The 17,412-nt window shown below is 46.7% G+C and overlaps 4 protein-coding genes across 4 annotated transcripts; 3 read left to right on the top strand and 1 right to left on the bottom strand.

The window, feature by feature from the left end:
* Positions 1-162: 162 nt before the first annotated feature.
* FIBRA_07696 (uncharacterized protein) lies at positions 163-1,381 on the top strand (the record flags this gene model as incomplete). The annotated part of the gene is made up of 7 exons (XM_012329368.1): positions 163-309; positions 365-437; positions 492-648; positions 701-865; positions 919-1,094; positions 1,143-1,285; positions 1,343-1,381. The coding sequence occupies 7 exons, from the start codon at positions 163-165 to the stop codon at positions 1,379-1,381; spliced, it is 900 nt and encodes a 299-aa protein (XP_012184758.1).
* A 2,867-nt stretch (positions 1,382-4,248) lies between these two features.
* Positions 4,249-5,074, top strand: FIBRA_07695 (uncharacterized protein; the record flags this gene model as incomplete). The annotated part of the gene is made up of 5 exons (XM_012329367.1): positions 4,249-4,363; positions 4,414-4,429; positions 4,484-4,544; positions 4,602-4,636; positions 4,699-5,074. The coding sequence occupies 5 exons, from the start codon at positions 4,249-4,251 to the stop codon at positions 5,072-5,074; spliced, it is 603 nt and encodes a 200-aa protein (XP_012184757.1).
* A 5,026-nt stretch (positions 5,075-10,100) lies between these two features.
* On the bottom strand, positions 10,101-13,014 carry FIBRA_07694 (uncharacterized protein; the record flags this gene model as incomplete). The annotated part of the gene is made up of 21 exons (XM_012329366.1): positions 10,101-10,132; positions 10,187-10,213; positions 10,275-10,347; positions 10,407-10,471; positions 10,527-10,559; positions 10,616-10,808; positions 10,860-10,924; positions 10,974-11,212; positions 11,269-11,347; positions 11,395-11,518; positions 11,589-11,768; positions 11,819-11,887; positions 11,938-11,949; positions 12,003-12,041; positions 12,098-12,156; positions 12,202-12,272; positions 12,321-12,390; positions 12,439-12,512; positions 12,573-12,678; positions 12,737-12,836; positions 12,892-13,014. 21 exons carry the CDS (start codon positions 13,012-13,014, stop codon positions 10,101-10,103), a joined length of 1,833 nt encoding a protein of 610 aa, XP_012184756.1.
* A 1,656-nt stretch (positions 13,015-14,670) lies between these two features.
* Positions 14,671-16,501, top strand: FIBRA_07693 (uncharacterized protein; the record flags this gene model as incomplete). The annotated part of the gene is made up of 9 exons (XM_012329365.1): positions 14,671-14,803; positions 14,853-15,174; positions 15,230-15,378; positions 15,439-15,554; positions 15,607-15,730; positions 15,786-15,799; positions 15,849-16,117; positions 16,177-16,302; positions 16,354-16,501. The coding sequence occupies 9 exons, from the start codon at positions 14,671-14,673 to the stop codon at positions 16,499-16,501; spliced, it is 1,401 nt and encodes a 466-aa protein (XP_012184755.1).
* Between the last annotated feature and the right edge of the window lie 911 nt (positions 16,502-17,412).

Raw genomic sequence — 17,412 nt, 5'->3', positions numbered from 1 at the left:
AAGAGCACGCAGCGAATTCCCCACGCTCGGCCTCTGCCTCCGGCCTGCGCTTTGGTGCGGTCGGAACGCGCCCAGCGCTCGCGCAGCCTTTACTTTTGTACAACCGCCTCTACTCGAAGCTCTCCTCTTGGCTCAGCGGGTCGGGCTTATTATACCAATACCATGGCGGCATATTTCTTCGCATCACCAGTTGATGTCGACATCAAGCTCGAGGCAGAGGATGACCGCAAGAAGGTCGACCTCAAGCTCGAGAAGGAGTCTAGTGTCTCATGCCCGGTCTATTATGATGGAGACGCTGTTGCTGGCCAGGTGCGTGGATCCCGCTCTGAAACGCACAAGAGATGCGATACTCTGCAAAATTCAGGTTACAGTGCGAGTCCGAGATGGGAAGAAGCTCGCGCATGAGGGTATAAAGGTGGAGTTTATTGGAAGTATCGGTGTGTATCACACCTTCATTTTGCTGCAGGACTCCTGATGGCTTTCGACTGTAGAGTTATTTTATGACCGGGGACACCATCATGAATTCCTGTCGTTGTCACAAGAACTGGCCGCGCCAGGAGATATGCGTGCTGCACAGACATTTGATTTCCTCTTCAAGAACGTGGAGAAGCAATACGAAAGCTACCAGGGCATCAACGTCAAACTCCGGTCAGTGATGCAAATTATACTCGATTATGTCGTACTGAGTAAGTCGGCGCAGGTATTTCATCCGAGTAACTATCTCTCGAAGAATAGCCGACGTTACGAAGGAGAGAGAGCTTTATGTCCACTCGTTCCGCATGCCTCCAGATAGCAACAATTCCATCAAGATGGAAGTCGGTATTGAGGACTGTCTGCACATCGAGTTTGAGTACAATAAATCAAAGTATACGCACTTTTATTCCCTCCCCCATTGTAACTAAATGCATAACCATGTAGGTACCATCTGAAAGACGTTATTGTCGGCAAGATCTACTTTCTCCTTGTCCGAATAAAGATCAAACATATGGAACTTTCTATCATTCGCCGAGAAACAACGGGCGCCCCACCGAACCAGTATAATGAGAGCGAGACCATTACCAAATTTGAGATTATGGACGGCGCACCAGTCCGAGGTACGTAGTTCCAATCATCAATCACCCAGAATCTCATGTATGGTACAGGCGAGACAATACCTATTCGTCTATTCCTTGGCGGCTTCGAGTTGACACCAACATTCCGGGAGGTGAACAAGAAGTTTAGCGTGAGATACTACCTTAACCTCGTTTTAATCGACGAAGAGAATCGGCGATACTTCAAACAACAGGTGGGTAGATTCCTGTTTCCGATCCCGGTGTTGTTAACGAAAACTTCTGGCTGACAGGAAATCACTATATTCCGGATCCCAGAGGTGAGCCGATGAGACCAACTTAGGCAATGCGAGGTGCTGACTTTGATTGACATCCAGAACTGACGTGTATGGATGATGTATTTATCCTGGTGCTATTATCATTCTCTCGCTTTCATAATGTGGGCATCTTCGTTGCAGTCTCACTGCCATACATATTGGCAATTCGTACCAATCTCGCTTACCTCAACTTCGTGCGGCTCACTCACACATGCAGCTTACATACCATACGTCGAGGTTTTACGAAACTGGTGCGGTACACGAGACATATTCTCTGGCGCCACCAAGATGGTGAAAGCAATGTGCAAATGCATTTGAGGACTGGCGCGGAATGACGATGTCCTCAGTGTATTCCTCTTGAAATGCACATTGCACCTGTTCACCTATCGTTTATAAGTGAGTGTCCATTCGTAGATCATAATGAGACTGTATCGATGCCTATGCATTCGGTACGGATCGAGGAACTTGCTACGTGAAGTGCTGTCGTAAACATCGTCCCGCCACATTTGTGTTTGACAAGTTGCTCCGACGCTCCCAAAACGTGTCCACTTGCGAACGAGCCTATGTCGCAAGGGCTATGAGGCCCATTAGTCCACTCTCATCCGTTGAACAGCGTCAGCATATTCAGGTCGCGCAACTGTGAGTGGGTGTTTCGCTGGTGGCGGCGCAGGGACTGGCTTGAAGTAGGCTGATCCACGAAAATAGTCATGTGGTATGAGCCGCACGCGGCCGGCGATGACGCAGGAATAAGCGGTCGCCTATCGCCATTGTCAAATTCTGTTGACTCAGAAGGGAGATGGGAGTCTGTTTTGGTTTTTGACTTCCGTTTTCTCATGATGACTTCCACGGCATCATTAATAAGAGAGTAGAGAGCGAAGGGCTCTACCTTTGTCTTACGCGCGGCCTGCTGCATTCACGACAGCAGGGGCTAAGATTTAAAAATACAAAAAGGAGTGCAGCACATGTACATTCAGGCTGGTGAGTCTCTAATTTATCGTTCAGCATGTTCATGATGATGATTCAAAGGCAAATGCGCGATACCGGTAGTGATGGTCCGCCGATGGAGTAGTCCGTTCACTTAGATATCAGTACTCTATAGGGACTGAGATGTTTCGGTAAGAGAATATGCCTTCAAGGGAACAGAGTGGCCTTACTATTTTCCCAGGTCTACACTGACAATCTTGAAAGGGTTTTCGATCTTGAGCTTCCAGGACGCTGGACGCTATGAGACACGGCTTATTGAGGTCCGGATCCAATATCTCACATGGGAGAAAAGAGAAGTCCCACTACGGGCCGAGTGTGATATTGGGGTGATCCGTCGTCCTTGAGTTCATATCGGGTCGAGGATACACAAATTTGTGGGATTTGCGATCTACTGATAGAGGCATAGAGCCTCTTTTAGTTTTCCTCTGTCCAGTTCTCACTGGGCTCCAACGTTTCGTATTGATCGTCCTCGGAGTCGTACTTGAATCCTTGTAGGCCTATTGAATGCCACCGCGCTGTTGACTCTCCGATATTCCATAGGTTGGTCGCTATTTATGTCATGTCACTGCGACCGTTTCCCGGACTAAGACTCGAATAGCAACTTCCCCTGAATCGGAATAATTTCTATATTTAAATCGTCGTGCGCATCGTCAGGTGTTGTCGAGCAATGTCGGTGCCGACCATCCCTGAAACGCCGCTTTGCATGCGGCTTATCTGAGACATTTCGATCGTCGCGTCCATCAAAGTCCAATTACCGTATCTCTGTTAGCTCTCAGATGTTCATTATATAAAGGTCACTCCGGGGATCCAATGCTACAGTAATGTCGCGGTAGCTTCTGCCCTCCTGGCCATCACATTCCTTGGGGCGTATTATTCGATCATCTGTTGACTCCTTTTCATCCCGCATATGTCTGCGGCTCAGAGTGAATGGCAGACTATAAACTCGTTGTACGCCTGTCTGTTCTCACTTTGAACGATCTGACTAACATTTCCAAACTCGTGGGCGACTAGGTACACCCAATCGTTATGTCAATGCGGGACGGGCGGTGAGCTGCTGCGTTTACAACATCACCTGTTGTTTGTTTAGTCTCGGCTACGTTGCAGGGCTGGTACTATTCGAACACATTGTCACCCTATCTGAGGAAGTCGAACTTGTGTGGAGAAGCAAGCTATCTGGCGCATCCATCACATTTCTCCTCAATAGATATGTGCTTTTGCTCTACGGCGTGGTCTACCTTCTGTCTCCATTCAATTGGAGCACAGGTCCAGTAAGTGTGTACTTTGACTGTCTGAACACAAATAAAAGTTACATTGAACTTATCCAGAGGTACATCTGATATTCACTATGTTTGTCAATAATTCACATGATCCGCACTTAACCATCAGTTGTATGGCCGTGATCACTCTGCAAGAAGTTGTATTCATCGCATCCACAGCCGTCACTGCAGGTTCGTTCTACTGGCGTTGATCCGCAATGTCTTCAATAAGCCAGATGTCCCATTTCCTTTACCCTAGTATTCGCCGCTCTACGAACATGTGCTGTAAGCAGACTTCAGAAAACCCCCGCACTTGCTGCTTTGGTTTTTGGGCTTGTTCCTGTTGCGACCAACCTCGTATGTCTCATCAGCTTCTCACTTTGTTGCTCATATTTACCCGTGCTAGTACGTTTTTTGTTTAAAATCATACCCAACTGTAATTTTCATAGGAAAGACCGCAGTATGCGATGCCGCTGACAACGTATCCCCCGGTTTGTATATTAAGTGAGTCCAGAGGCTTGAACATGCATGCTAAACATTGACTGATGATATCGTCGTTCAAGATGTAACGATTATTTTGCAGTCACGTTGATTTAGCTAATAGCTCGTTCTGCAGTATCAATCATCACTCGTGTAGCGGCCATGATTTCCGATCTCATTGTCATCGCAGTCACCTGGAAACACACATTCCGGGAGCGATGGCAGATTTCCGGGGATAGTATCAAATCTTCTATATTTGGGCTTATCTTGAGAGATGGTATGTCCAATCATAATTCGGTAGCATACATACGAGTTGACTTCATGCAGGAACAATCTACTTTCTGTGCGCAATGTGCTGGACTTGTGTGTGAAATCCTCATTGATTGTCTACCCATAGCATTCTTCTCCTGTTCAACATTATGCAAGTTATCACTGTAGAGCCTGCTGTTAGCGGATCGGTCAGCTTTCGTATGTGATTTTCTATGTGCTCCTTGCTTACTTCAACGACCACACAGTACTATACGGACTACGTTGTAGGGTTCCTCGCACCGTATGTTTTCTAACTCTCGCTCCATGTTTTCACTTTCAAATCTGAACTGCCCCGTGATCCAGGATTCAATCTATCCTCATCTCTCGGTTCATCCTCAACCTGCGCCGGGTTTTTGATTCATCTACCGACGGTTATGATGACCTCTATTCACGCAAGAGTTTCTCGTATATGAGTACACTACATGCACATACGATTGAGTTCGCGTCAAACGTCATTGGCAATATGGGTGCACCTCTCGACCACGAGGCCTTCTTCCAAGAAGACTATGATGATGTTATCAGCAACTGTGTCGATTCGAGTGCTGTTGTGGACTCTGGTTGTGAGCGGAGGAAGGGGATCGGTTATGATGTAGGGAGCGGGCTGCAGAGAGAAGAGACGATAGGATGCGAGAATAGGATTGTAGTTGAAGAAATCGAACTACAGGAAAAAACTACATAAAACTTCATACAACGGCTGCTGTGCCGACTTCGTGGGAGAGGTAGAGACGAAGTGAACACGATTATCCGAATTTTGAGCTCCTAGATATTAGGGAGAATATAATGAGAACTGCCAATTCGCCCGTACCTGTCTTCTCCGTCGTTCCTGCGCATTGCGTTCGAATTATAACAACTTCCTCATTTGGCTTCATCCGCCGGCCGAGTCTTCATTCCGCGTGATGGCATGTAGCCTTCATATCCCGAAACAACTTGGCCACGCATACGTTTCATTACTTCCGTCTTTCCGTTATCTGAAGTGCCTGCTGTATGAGCCCGATCTCCTCATTAGTCTAATGTGGCCGATGCATGCAAATGTTTTAATGATCGAAACAGGTCCGGACGAGTGTTCATTGTCACATCTGACTAGTATTCACGAACCTGAACAGCTTCTGCATGGGGTCCTGCTCATCCTCAAGATTGCTGACGTTCAATGACATCCAGCGCAGCACAGAAAGAAACAGAAGTAGCGAAGTTCACTTGTAAATCTCCCGCAGCTGTATTGTTTCCAGACTACCGTTGGCCTCCATGTCATTGCCTGTTGCGAAGATGCGACTTGAGGATGCTTCTGAGTGTAACATTGCTCTCACTTCTCAGGGCGAAATTGCAAGCCATGCAAGACTCGTCCATCATTGTTGAATACTGGGTGGGAATAGGTTGGCATTATTAATGTCTAATCGTGCGTACTTATTGTGTTGAAAGGTATTTCATTGCTGTTGGACACTGCAAAGGAGTGCGCATCCGCTTAGTCGACTCCAGCTATGTTACTTTGTCCTCGATGAACAGACGGTAGATACTCCGAAGGATGACTGCATCGCACGGTGATTACTTTGAGACGAATTTCGCGATCGAACACAGGTTGCCGCGAGGGTGGATGGCGGAAATAGCTGAAGTTGGGGCGAGGAAGGGCGGAGCTAAGTCTTGTACCGGCGTCGTGACACGATGATCGTGCGTATTTCATTCGGCTCAGAATGCCTCTTGTTTCTCGTGCTGAAAACAGTCTGGTTCGTTTGGACGAAGTTGATACTCGACTATGTTGCCCTTCTCTTCCTGCATAATTCCGATCGGATATGCATCTCGCATGCTCATCGGTCTACAAGCCTTTCTGAAGGCTTTTAGAAAACGAAGACTTGCCTGGGGAATTTTCTCGGGAACGCTGCAACTATCTCACGTTGTCACATTCGCAACATCAAACTGTATTCGCTTCGTTTGATATTTGAATGCTTGTATTGACGATATGTTGCACAAGTCTCCGTATTGATGCTTCTGCTGTTCTCACACCTTGTGCATCTACATTTGCTGTCCGTGTACTTTCATCAGCGATATGAGAAAGGTCAATTCCGTCCGCTACCCGGTGGTGCTCTCAGGTCTGGCATGGAAACCCTAGAAGTCCAATATGAGTAGGTCGTCCCCCCTAACACTGGCAGTCTTTTGCTTACTTTTTCACCTATACCGGCATACATTTTGGCCGTCTCCAAGGCTTCAGGACTACCTACCGTGCTTGAATCAACCTAGCGACAAGTATTATGGATCCGAAGTAGAAGGATCTGTTCTGAAGTTGTCTCGTACCCATACGTGTCTGTGTGTGAGACCAGATGTACATTCCGCGGTAGGACGACAGAGACCTCTGGCACCGCTTCTACTCCAAGTGACATGGTTTTTTGTTTTGTTTTAGGGGGTCCTTTTATTATCCGTGAGGGCCTGGCCCTATGTGGACAGAAGGTACGATACTTGTACAGTGATATGGTTGTCATCATTCTTTATAGGAAGATGATTGGAAATTGTGGACAGCTTGTATCGGCGAGCTGGAGGCTCAGTTCGTGGCCCGTTGGAGGAAGTGTTGAAGATATTCCCATCTATTTGCACAATCCGCCCACTACGCTCTTCTTTTTCTAGTTATCTATACCGGCGGTCATAGGCGATCCTTCTGGGGTCCATGTTCTCTTCTTGGAACACGTCTCAACTTCTGGCACACCGTGGTGGCTCGGCCATAAAGTGGGTTTCAGGCCATTATTCACTGCTGGGCTCTGTATCGCTGAACCTACAAATGTGATATTTCACTACCCATCTCGTTGGGTATTGCGTTCATTATGTACACATTTCTGGAGTTCTCGGCCTCCGGATTTCTATATCAGCACTGGCGAGCAGGGTTCTCGTTCTAGAATTCATTGAATTGACTCTATTTTCGGGAAGGTCTGGACACATATTGCCCCATCTTCAATCCGTCATTACTGCGATCATTTCATGGAAGTGTTTTGGAATAATCCAGGGTGTGAAAGCCCCTTTGGGTCCTAGATGGCACAGGACGTTCCTATCGAGTATCGCGAGGTTCCCCGACTTCGCAGTGATTCGTTGGTATAAAAAGTCGGGCATTTAATGCATCTTGGAGCGAGCGAGCGATTTTCCTAAAACAACAATGTTCTATAACAGTACAGAATATGAAGCAAGGTATGTTGAAAGTGCTTCAATGACGCTACCACAAGTACGGTCAACTGCCAGTCACATCTAGGATCGGAGAACCGTTTATACCTCCTTCGATATCCCTCAAGGAAGTCCATGCTGCTGTACCAAAACATCTCTTATGCAAGAATCCATGGATTTCAACATACTACTGTATCCGTGACATTGGCTGCTGCACAGCGCTGGTCTATTTTGCGCTTTCCATCGAGCGGATATCAGCATATGGATTTGGTGGATATACGCCCCTAAAGGTACCTTTCGAAAAAGAGTTTGTAAAGGCGATCCTGTGGGCCATATATTGGTGGTGGCAAGGTCTTTCTTTTGCGAGCTTCTTTTGTCTTGGTGAGTATTAGTACCAATTTGATCCGTCATGTGGACCAATGTGAAGGATTCTCTCCAAGGACACGAGGTCAGGGTCTTAACATTCGTGTTCAACGTTGTGTTTAAACCATCATTTTAGCTCGGTCATCAAACGATGTACAACAATCGATTTATAAATGACACACTTGGATATCTGTTCCATTCTGTGAGTCTTTCCTCAACTAGATTGTGTTACCGGAGAACAGCGCCCAATGTTATCTATAGTTTATTTTATCACCGTTCTTTGCCTGGAAAGCGAGCCACAATGCTCATCATGTGAGTCTGCCAGCAAGTGACTCTTATGCCTACACTTATTGTGTCCAGCGTACGGTCGGATCCATTGAGCGTGATGAAAATTATGTTCCATACGAGCGACGACACTATAATTTGCCACCAAAAGAACGAGCAAATACAGTGGATTATTTAGATGTATTTGAGGAGACGCCGATCTCAACAGCTGGGCGGTTGCTGGTCATGCAGTTCGCGTAAGTTCGTCATTGTAGGCAAAGATAGTCCGGTATCATGACATCCGTATCTAGCGGCTGGTGGTTGTACCTAGGGTGTGTCTAATTGTCGTGTCCGAGTCATAACACCTCATGGCTTATCAATGTGTTTATTTGAGCAGGATGAATATTATGGGCTCCGGACGGTACCCGAAGGGAACGAACCACTTCTTGCCCTATTCACCAATCTTCCGACCAGAGGAGCGTGCGTACGATGTTTTTAAAACAACGGGATTTTTCTTCGAGCTGACGAGCATACTCTACATAGGCGTGGGCATTATTCTATCCGATATCGGAATCCTTGGGATGGGCTCAATTTTGTATTATATGGCGAAGATATATGGCATTCAAGCAGTTTTGATCTACTACTTCATTCCATACCTAGTACGTTGTGTTCAATTTCCTATGCCATACAGTTCAATCTTAGATTTCGGTTTCCTCGCAGATGTGCAATCATTGGTAACTTACAATATTGTTGCTTCACAAAGTCTCACATACTGATTCACCTGTCGGGTTTAAAATCTTAGGATTGGTGCGTGTGCGACGATGTACACATGTTCTTGCTTTATTGATGCCTGTTCGCCTTTTCACGTCAGTAATGCTGACGTTTTTGCATCACTCCGATCCCACGATTCCGCATTATCGCAAAGAAGCATGGACTTGGGTGAGAGGGGTAACCGCCACAGTGGATAGACCATTACTAGGATGGATGGGTCGATTTTTCCTGCACAATGTGCGTGGGGATTATGTTGGTTTTTGAACGATTTTAAATGTGTATGACTGACCCGGAATATAGGTGTCACACGATCACATAGCGCATCACTTTTTTTCGTACGTCCCTTTCTGTGAGTACCCTTGCTCCTGGGAGAGGAGCTATCTTGTGTCACACCATATCGTTACAGATAATCAAGCAGAGATTACCAAGTGTATTCGGCGTGTGCTGAAGGAGCATTACAACTACGACTCAACGGTATGTAGTATGATTCCTTGAAAATGATATCTACATTTTTCTTATCTGTGCTGCGTTGCAGAACTCATTTTATGCGCTGTATCGTTCTTTTACACAATGCGTGTTCGTTGAAGACGAAGGTGCAATTGTGTTTTATAAGAATAAGTATGGCCGATCTGTTCGGGAGGTAGCAAAGGATATCCCCGTTGAGGCGGAACATGATTTCAGCGAGAACTAAACGGCGTTAGCTGGCGTTGAAATTATCAGTTGAAACCATGCTTCGAATTCCAATTCGAACATGATTGTATATTATTGTTGATAGAAAGCTAGCACATCAAATTATCAGTATCGCTTTTCGTCTTGCCACACCCTTCAGTCAACTGCAGGTTGAAGGTAATCTGGCCTCAAACCTCGAGAGCTTCCCTCCGTCCCAATATAGTATACGTAGCTAATTGAATAATTCGTGCTAATTTCTGTCCTTTATATTGTCCCATATTAGATTCACAGCCATGATACAGTGTCAGTCGTGAGAAAGTCACGCAAATACACTACCAGTGATACATTAAATTGAGACATCGTGTTCAGCCGCGATTGATCACGAATATTGACTCATGTGAAAAGACTTGTTGCTTCAGAAGTGATGGCTACATAGAAACTGAATAGTATACAGGACAGCTCTCTGACTAGATATTGCAGTTTGTCTGGAAGACGATAATTCCTTAGTTGAGGTGTTGCTTGATTATATCGGCAGCTATAAGCAGAATAGTGCAGTACAGTCCGAAATGAGATTATTCCAATGGCATACCTTTCTCGGCGATCGCATAAGCCACCACTGTATACCGTTCAGTATAAGCATTGTACAGTCACGCATGAGACGATTGAAAATAGCAGACTTTGTGTGTGAGCACCAATAGAGATTGGCACAACTGACAAATCGACAACGCGGATGTTAGCCGTCCCATATACCTGTGGTAATGCATGGGTTCGGAATTAGGAATATCCTCAATCCAGCATAATAGACAGACCTTGAGTTCGTGGTCCACGACGCCTCCCTTTTCTTTGGGAAGCATCGAAAGGCTTCCGACGGTGTCTGTGAACGCATAGAATTTATCTTTACGAGTCATCAACAATTGGATCAGACTTACGCCAAATGGTCGAAAGGTTCTTCTTAACGTTCTCTGACACAGTTCACAAAAGTTCACTCAAGCTCAAGCTCAATTTCTGGCTGACTCACCGCGAATCGATTCGTCCGACGTCACATCAGATCCAGGGAGCACCTCTTGAGCAACAATATCCTTAAAAGGCATAGTCTCCGCGACCTTCCGAGCGAACTTAACACTCTCCAGTAGAATGTCCATGTCGATGTCCTGCTCGAAGTAGCACGGATCAATTACAGGAGGTACCTTAGGGTCAGTGGATGTGATGTGCTGTGAAACATTCAAGACATGGTCAGTAAGTTTAGAACTCAGGACACTTACAATAGTTCCACGAGAGAAGGGACTTCCAGTACAAACAGAGAGAACGATGTAAGGTTTGTTTGGTGCTAAGCGGAAGAATCAGCTGAGATAAGACAATTGAGCGCCTGGATTTACACGGAGGAGTGAAACAGAAGGGTGCAACTATAATTTCCACATCCGGCACTCCAGGATCTTTGAGATGTTCTAGCTGAATCTCGTACTGTTCTTTCAATCCGGGTGGATAACGAGCAGCATTCTGTGCGATTAAGCTCGCTTGTTTCTCGATCAGTGCGGTGGACGAATCGATAAACGATTGAATCGGCAAGAACGTCAAGCCAGTCATGGTCAACGAGAAGGGATATGTGATATCAGGACTGGGTAGTTAGCCGTTGACCGTTAGCACAGTTGCGAGTTGGGCGCGAAGTCTTACCAGAGTTGATCCAACTTTGCCTTGAACGTTATGTCTTTGGGCATATTACTACTCACGATATTGCTCTCCTCGTGCGTCTCTATGTGTGATGTCAATATGTGCCGCATACTCTAGCTTCAAACCAACCTAACATGACTCGCGCATACACTTTGTCTTGTACGTTCGTCCCCACGCTTGGAAGATGTTGCTGAACCGGGACACCTGCAGCTTCAAGAACCATACGATCTCCGATGCCGCTAAGTTCGAGTATCTGTGGCGAATTGATGGCGCTGAATGACACCTCCGTCAACAAGAAGAGGCGCACACGACTGCAGAAATACTTGCCCCGCAGATAGGACTACTTCTCGACCGACATCAACACGATACACCTCTCCGGCGACATCAAACTCAACTGCTGTTGCGACGACATTCTGGCCGCCTTCTGCAGACACAATTCGGCTCACGTGAGCTTCAGCTAGAACCTTCAAATTAGGCCTCTCTCTCGCGGTTTGAAGATAAGCCTAGCAACGTACAGTTAGTGCGAGTAAAAGGGGGTGTCACATGAACGTACTGAGACTGAATAGCTTCGCAAACCACTCTTAGAATCAATTGTGGACACAGCTTTCCATGTTCCGGTGCTCTACAAAGGCTGAGACACAGATCACGTCTCACTACATAATAATAGCTCACATTCCCACTCATCTACGAGTCGAGTTAGTTGATGACACGCAACAAAAATGATCAAGACCACGCACAGGATCTTCAACAATTTTGACGCCGTGCTTCATCAAGCTCTTCGCATATATTGAGTTAATGAGTTCACTTCCGTAAATGTAAGGCGGACACGGACCTGCTGAAAAAGCGACTCGGCGCCACAGTTGGTCTGCGAAAAGGAAATCGGCAATTTCCCTGGGACCCTTTAGCATAGAATCACCAAGACGCAGAGCGACAGACCTTCAGTGCCCATCGAAGTCTCGACATATAAGTCTTCGTATTTCGTAGAATTTAAGAGTGGAGGGGAGAAGCTAAGAACATTATAAGCTGTCAATAATCACAGAGCCGAAGAAGCTTACCTTTCCACCCGTTTAAAATACTTGTTCATACATTCCCAGTCCCAGCCAGGATTTCCAAGCTTTTCGATGGCTGAACAAACGATAAGTGCCTGAACGGTTGGTAAGAAATCGAGTATACCATCAATTTCTTCGCGATGAGGTCTCGTCCAGAGAAGGAAATTCATAGCAGAACTTCCTCCTAGACCTTTGCCGCTATACGCCAATTCAGACAGTGAATTCAGTGTGTCCCTTGCCCCATCTCGAACTACGTACCGACTCCACGTAAACGAAATGTCGGCGGCCCCTGCTTGTGGTTTGGTGGGAAATCTCCAATCGTACTCCGGTCTCATAATCTGTTGAATCCATCCGTCTGGCGCCACTGAATTTTACTACCTCAGTATTGGCGTGTCATGAAAGTGAGAAGTCTACAGACGCACATATGTTAGGATCACCGAAATGAGCCTTTCCGGCCTCTAAGACAGCTACCGTGATACCAGGGTTTTCGCTCAATCGACTAGCAAGGGTAAGTCCTGCGGTCTGATATAATCCACGTTACCATATACCAATATAAGATCTAAGGATAACCCTACACCACCGCCTTGTAGGAGCTTGTGGGCCTACGTTCCTGAACAGTATGCAAGACGAGCGCACCTATGATCACAAAATCAAAGCGCTTGCCTGCGACATCGTAAACGTCGGACAATCTGAATTCCATAGTGATTGTTTGAGGGGGAAGTGGCTCGAGATACGCAGCTTCCTAGTTACGCGCCGGAGATGCTCGCCCTTAGGGTGAAGCTCGCCTCACACGTATACCTTTGAGATCCAGAAAGGTCTTATTTAACTTAAGAATACGGAAGGAGTACTAGAACGCACCACCAAATATTGAAGAACGACTCGCTTCTTTTCAATAGCGCCGACCAATCGTTCGCGTGCGTGCAGTATAGTCTGACAGCGGCCCTTGGTCGTTGATGCTTCAGCCGGAAGCATCGATTGAACCTGTAGAGAAGGAATTTATAAGAACCATGTCCGGCATTCGAATTGTTGTCCATCATAACAGTGATACAGATTGTCAAGTTCATGCACGTTTCGTAGATACGCCGCATTATGCGCGACTTCAATCTGCGACACCAAATTCAGACAACGTCAAAATGGATCCAAGAGATATGTAAATGAGGAGGCCCCCAACGATGTTGGAACGTATCACCAGATCCCGGCCCTCATCATGGAGCCTCGTTGAAGAGCTGTTCAACCCATTTGGAATGGCTTACGGACTCATCATTTGTGACGCTTTCTGAACGGTCCGGGTTGGCGGCCTGAGAAACGGTTTACAATTCAAGCAGATTTTCCCAAACTGCGCTGCTGGAGAACCAAACGCATGGACAAAGGAACCAAAGTAGATTCCCATGATGCGTATGAGTAAGTACTTGTCAATGATATCAATGAGCGCAGAGAGGTCTCTCCACGGGCATAATTCGGTATCCATTTTCTCACCTTAAAATGGAAATTGAATACATAATGTCGTGGGATTTGCTCTGCTTTTGCCTTATCCTGCCCATAGCCCAGGCTCCTGCCCATCCGATCTCCGGGAGGATCGGAGGGACTCGGCGGGACGTTCAATAGAGCGACCGTTCGCACTATTACACCTCCGAAGAAGCCGTTCCTCAATTACTGCACAAGAGAGACAAGACGGGTCATACAGTACTTACTATACCTGCCCTGCAGAACGGCATCATAAAAGCCTCTGGATTTACCCATCACCGGTAAGCACGATTCATGTGAACATACCCATGAATCTGACATTATGTTACCATCAGAAAGGTTCGAAGCCATTGAGCTTCGAGTTGTGGTAATAAGCCGGGGATTGCTATTCCCTGCATTTTCACATGATCAACTTCCTGGCTTCCGGTATGAGTTGACAGCAGATCATGATGTTGATCTCTAAGGCTCAGGTTTCTAGCGCGAAGGAAAGCGACAATGTACCTCAGTTGAGATTTGGACGGCTTGAGCCCGGATGGCTCGCATTCGCGAACACACGAATCGAAGATCAAAACAAATTCATTTCTTCTCAGGTTCACTGCCGAGAAACAATGAAAGAATGAGGAGTATCCATCGCTAGGCCCCCGTCCGTGAAGGTGACTGTAAGTGGTATATGCACAGTGACAGTGACATGACGTTCGTTATTCAGTATCCTCCAGACGTGTCTGAGGGCCCATAAATGGCGAAAATTAGCTCAAAGCACCCATAACCCACATCCTTCTGTAATGTCACCCTGGGTAGTCTACTCTAGCCTCGTCTTGCTCTTCTCTATAGCGGTGTACCTTCGCTTTAGCAGAAGAACATTGAATCTCCCACCGGGTATGAACGCTCGATAATGAGTTTTTTGTTGAATGCATCACTCATTCAAGTTTATCCAGGTCCAAAGCCACTACCGTTCATTGGCAATCTCCACCAAATACCCAAATCGAACCATACGGCGACGTTCACTAAATGGGCTTCGCGTTATGGTCAGTAGTACTTATAACTTCAATGTTCTTCATGCTGATGGCCCTTAAGGGGAAGTGATTTACATGAAGGTTATCAGTCGCGAATATATAATTCTTAATTCTGCCTCTGCCGCCGTGGAACTCCTCGAAAAGCGAGGCTCGCTGTATGGTTCCCGCCCGCAGACAATTATGGCGGCAGAGCTTGTAGGAAGATCGAAGGCCTTTACGCTCATTCCATACGGTCAACGCTACCGAATGTATAGGAAGTATCTACGCAACGCCATCAGTACCAATTCTCTCTCAGAACACTGGGCATACTTGGAGGACCAGTCAGCAAACCTTCTTGAAGCCCTCTTGCGCAATCCCGACGGCTTCAGAGAGCACATCCGAAGGTGTGTCATCACTATGTTGTCTGTCAGCAGTTGATCACATCCTACTTTGTCTCAGGAGTGTTGGGGCTGTGGCACTCAGACTCAGTTATGGTTTTCAGCACGAGGACGGGATAGACCACTATATCAATTTGGCAGATGAGCTTGCACAAATTACGCGAGAAGCCTTGGAACCTGGTCGGTGGCTGGTTGATTCTTTACCATGGTGTAAGTTGCACTTCTCTATAGTTCTCGAGTGATAAATCTCATCAGTTGATCTTGATTTAGTGCGCTACGTCCCATCTTGGTTTCCTGGAGCACATTTCAAGAAATGGGCATATTGGGCTCGTGTCCGCTGCGACGAGTTTACTAATGCGCCGTTCGAGGCGGCAAAAAGCAATCTGGTTCGTGCGTATTAAATCCGCAAATTGCACTCTGACCTAACATTTTGTAAAGAGCAATGATTCTACTGTATTCTCGTTCACATCGCGAGCTTTGCAGATGCTTGAGCAGGATGGAAATGAGCCGTCGTCGGAAGGTCAAGATATCATAAAATATGTCTCAGCAAGCATCTATGCAGGTGAGATCTCGATGTCTGCTGTGGCGAGAGTCCTGTTCGCGCTGACGTTCATCAGGTGGAACCGACACAGTGAGTATTATCAACACACAGCTGTTCGACTGAATATAATTTCTCCTAGACATCTTCTCTAATATCAACGTTTTTCCTTATGATGGCATGCTATCCTGAAGTTCAGCGCAAGGCTCAAGCCGAAATCGACCAGATCACAGGCCGCTCGCGTCTTCCATTAGCATCCGACGAAGAAAGACTCCCTTACTTGAGCTGCGTTATTAAAGAGCTGCACCGCATCCATCCGACCGTGCCTCTTGTTCCCAGGACTGCTGAGCACGATGATGAATATCGTGGATACCGTATCCCGAAGCAAGCCTATATATTGGTGAACGTATGGTCAGTTCGGCCTTTGAAACTTGCTTTCGCAGTACTCATCCACACTGACGTCCTACCAGGGCCATGGCGCATGATCCAACTGTGTATCCTGATCCTAATCGATTTAATCCCGATCGATTCGTGAGTGGCAAAGACTCTCAGCCTCAGATGGATCCGCGCGAAATCTCGTTTGGACTTGGGAGAAGGTAGTTGGACAAAAAACAGCATACGTCCACATGATCTTGATTTGTTTTCAGGCGATGCCCCGGTATAAATCTCGCAAATACAGTCAGCTTTCTGTACATCTCGCGCATCCTCGCTATGTTCGACATCCTCAAGCCTCTCGATGAATCCGGTCTGGAATACACGCCCGAGGTTGATTTTACTCTGGAACATACCTCGTGAGTACTTCCGTAGCGTCTGCGTCTGAAACCGTCTTCATGAAGCACGCCCCCAAGACACCCTCGAGCCTTTCGATGCAGAATTTGCCCTCGGTCTCCTGGGGCTTAGTTCTCGTGACTGTAGCCGTTACTAAGTATCAATCAGTGTATCACAATTCTAGCCTGGTGTTATCAGACGATGTGTAAATAGCAGTATAAATATACAAGGAGCATAATCCCACTCACCCAGTCAGGTCACCTAAACAGATATCACGCGGCGAGGTTACCGATCTGTTGTTTCCAGGGTCCCTGCTCTAGAACTACTTTTACTGTTACTATTATTCGAAGCTGACACCAAGAAAGCCGCTCACTGCTAGTCCAAAGTACTTTTTACGTATGGGCCCAGCCCTCTTGAACCGGCAGTCTCTGAGCGGCAAACTTCAGACGTCGTGGCGCAAGAATGTTGCACTCAGAATCTCGAACCACGTTTGTGACATGTCTCTGGTGCCCACCTACTCTACAGGGACAAATCATTAAGCTGTCATATTGATAGCCCCCTCAAATTCGCATACAGTAATATAGTAGAGAGTTCTTGCACCTCATGCACCACATTCTTCGGTGACGTGTTCCGTTCACACGTCGAGGTGGTTCCGCTCAAACATCGCCCGACGCTCGCTACGAACTCATCACGTCTTCTGCCTCCCTTGCCAACATTCACCAGGAACAATCGCAAAGTTCGCCTGACTCATCCAATGATGAACATCAATAGCAGCGCGCGGTTCAGTAGTAAGTGATCCATCTACCCAAATATCTATTCATTCTCGTTGACGACAGTGAAGCTATGTCGTGTGACTGTCATGGTAAAATAAAGCGTCTAGCCCCGTGGTCAGCTTCCTTATCATGCCTCGTAGCTTTGATTGTTCCATAGCAAGTGCA

This window comes from Fibroporia radiculosa (assembly GCF_000313525.1).
Source record: "Fibroporia radiculosa TFFH 294 genomic supercontigs, scaffold15474, whole genome shotgun sequence".
Lineage (NCBI taxonomy): Eukaryota > Fungi > Basidiomycota > Agaricomycetes > Polyporales > Fibroporiaceae > Fibroporia > Fibroporia radiculosa.
The sequence above is the reverse complement of the archived record's forward strand: the minus strand, read 5'-3'. Positions and strand labels throughout refer to the sequence as shown.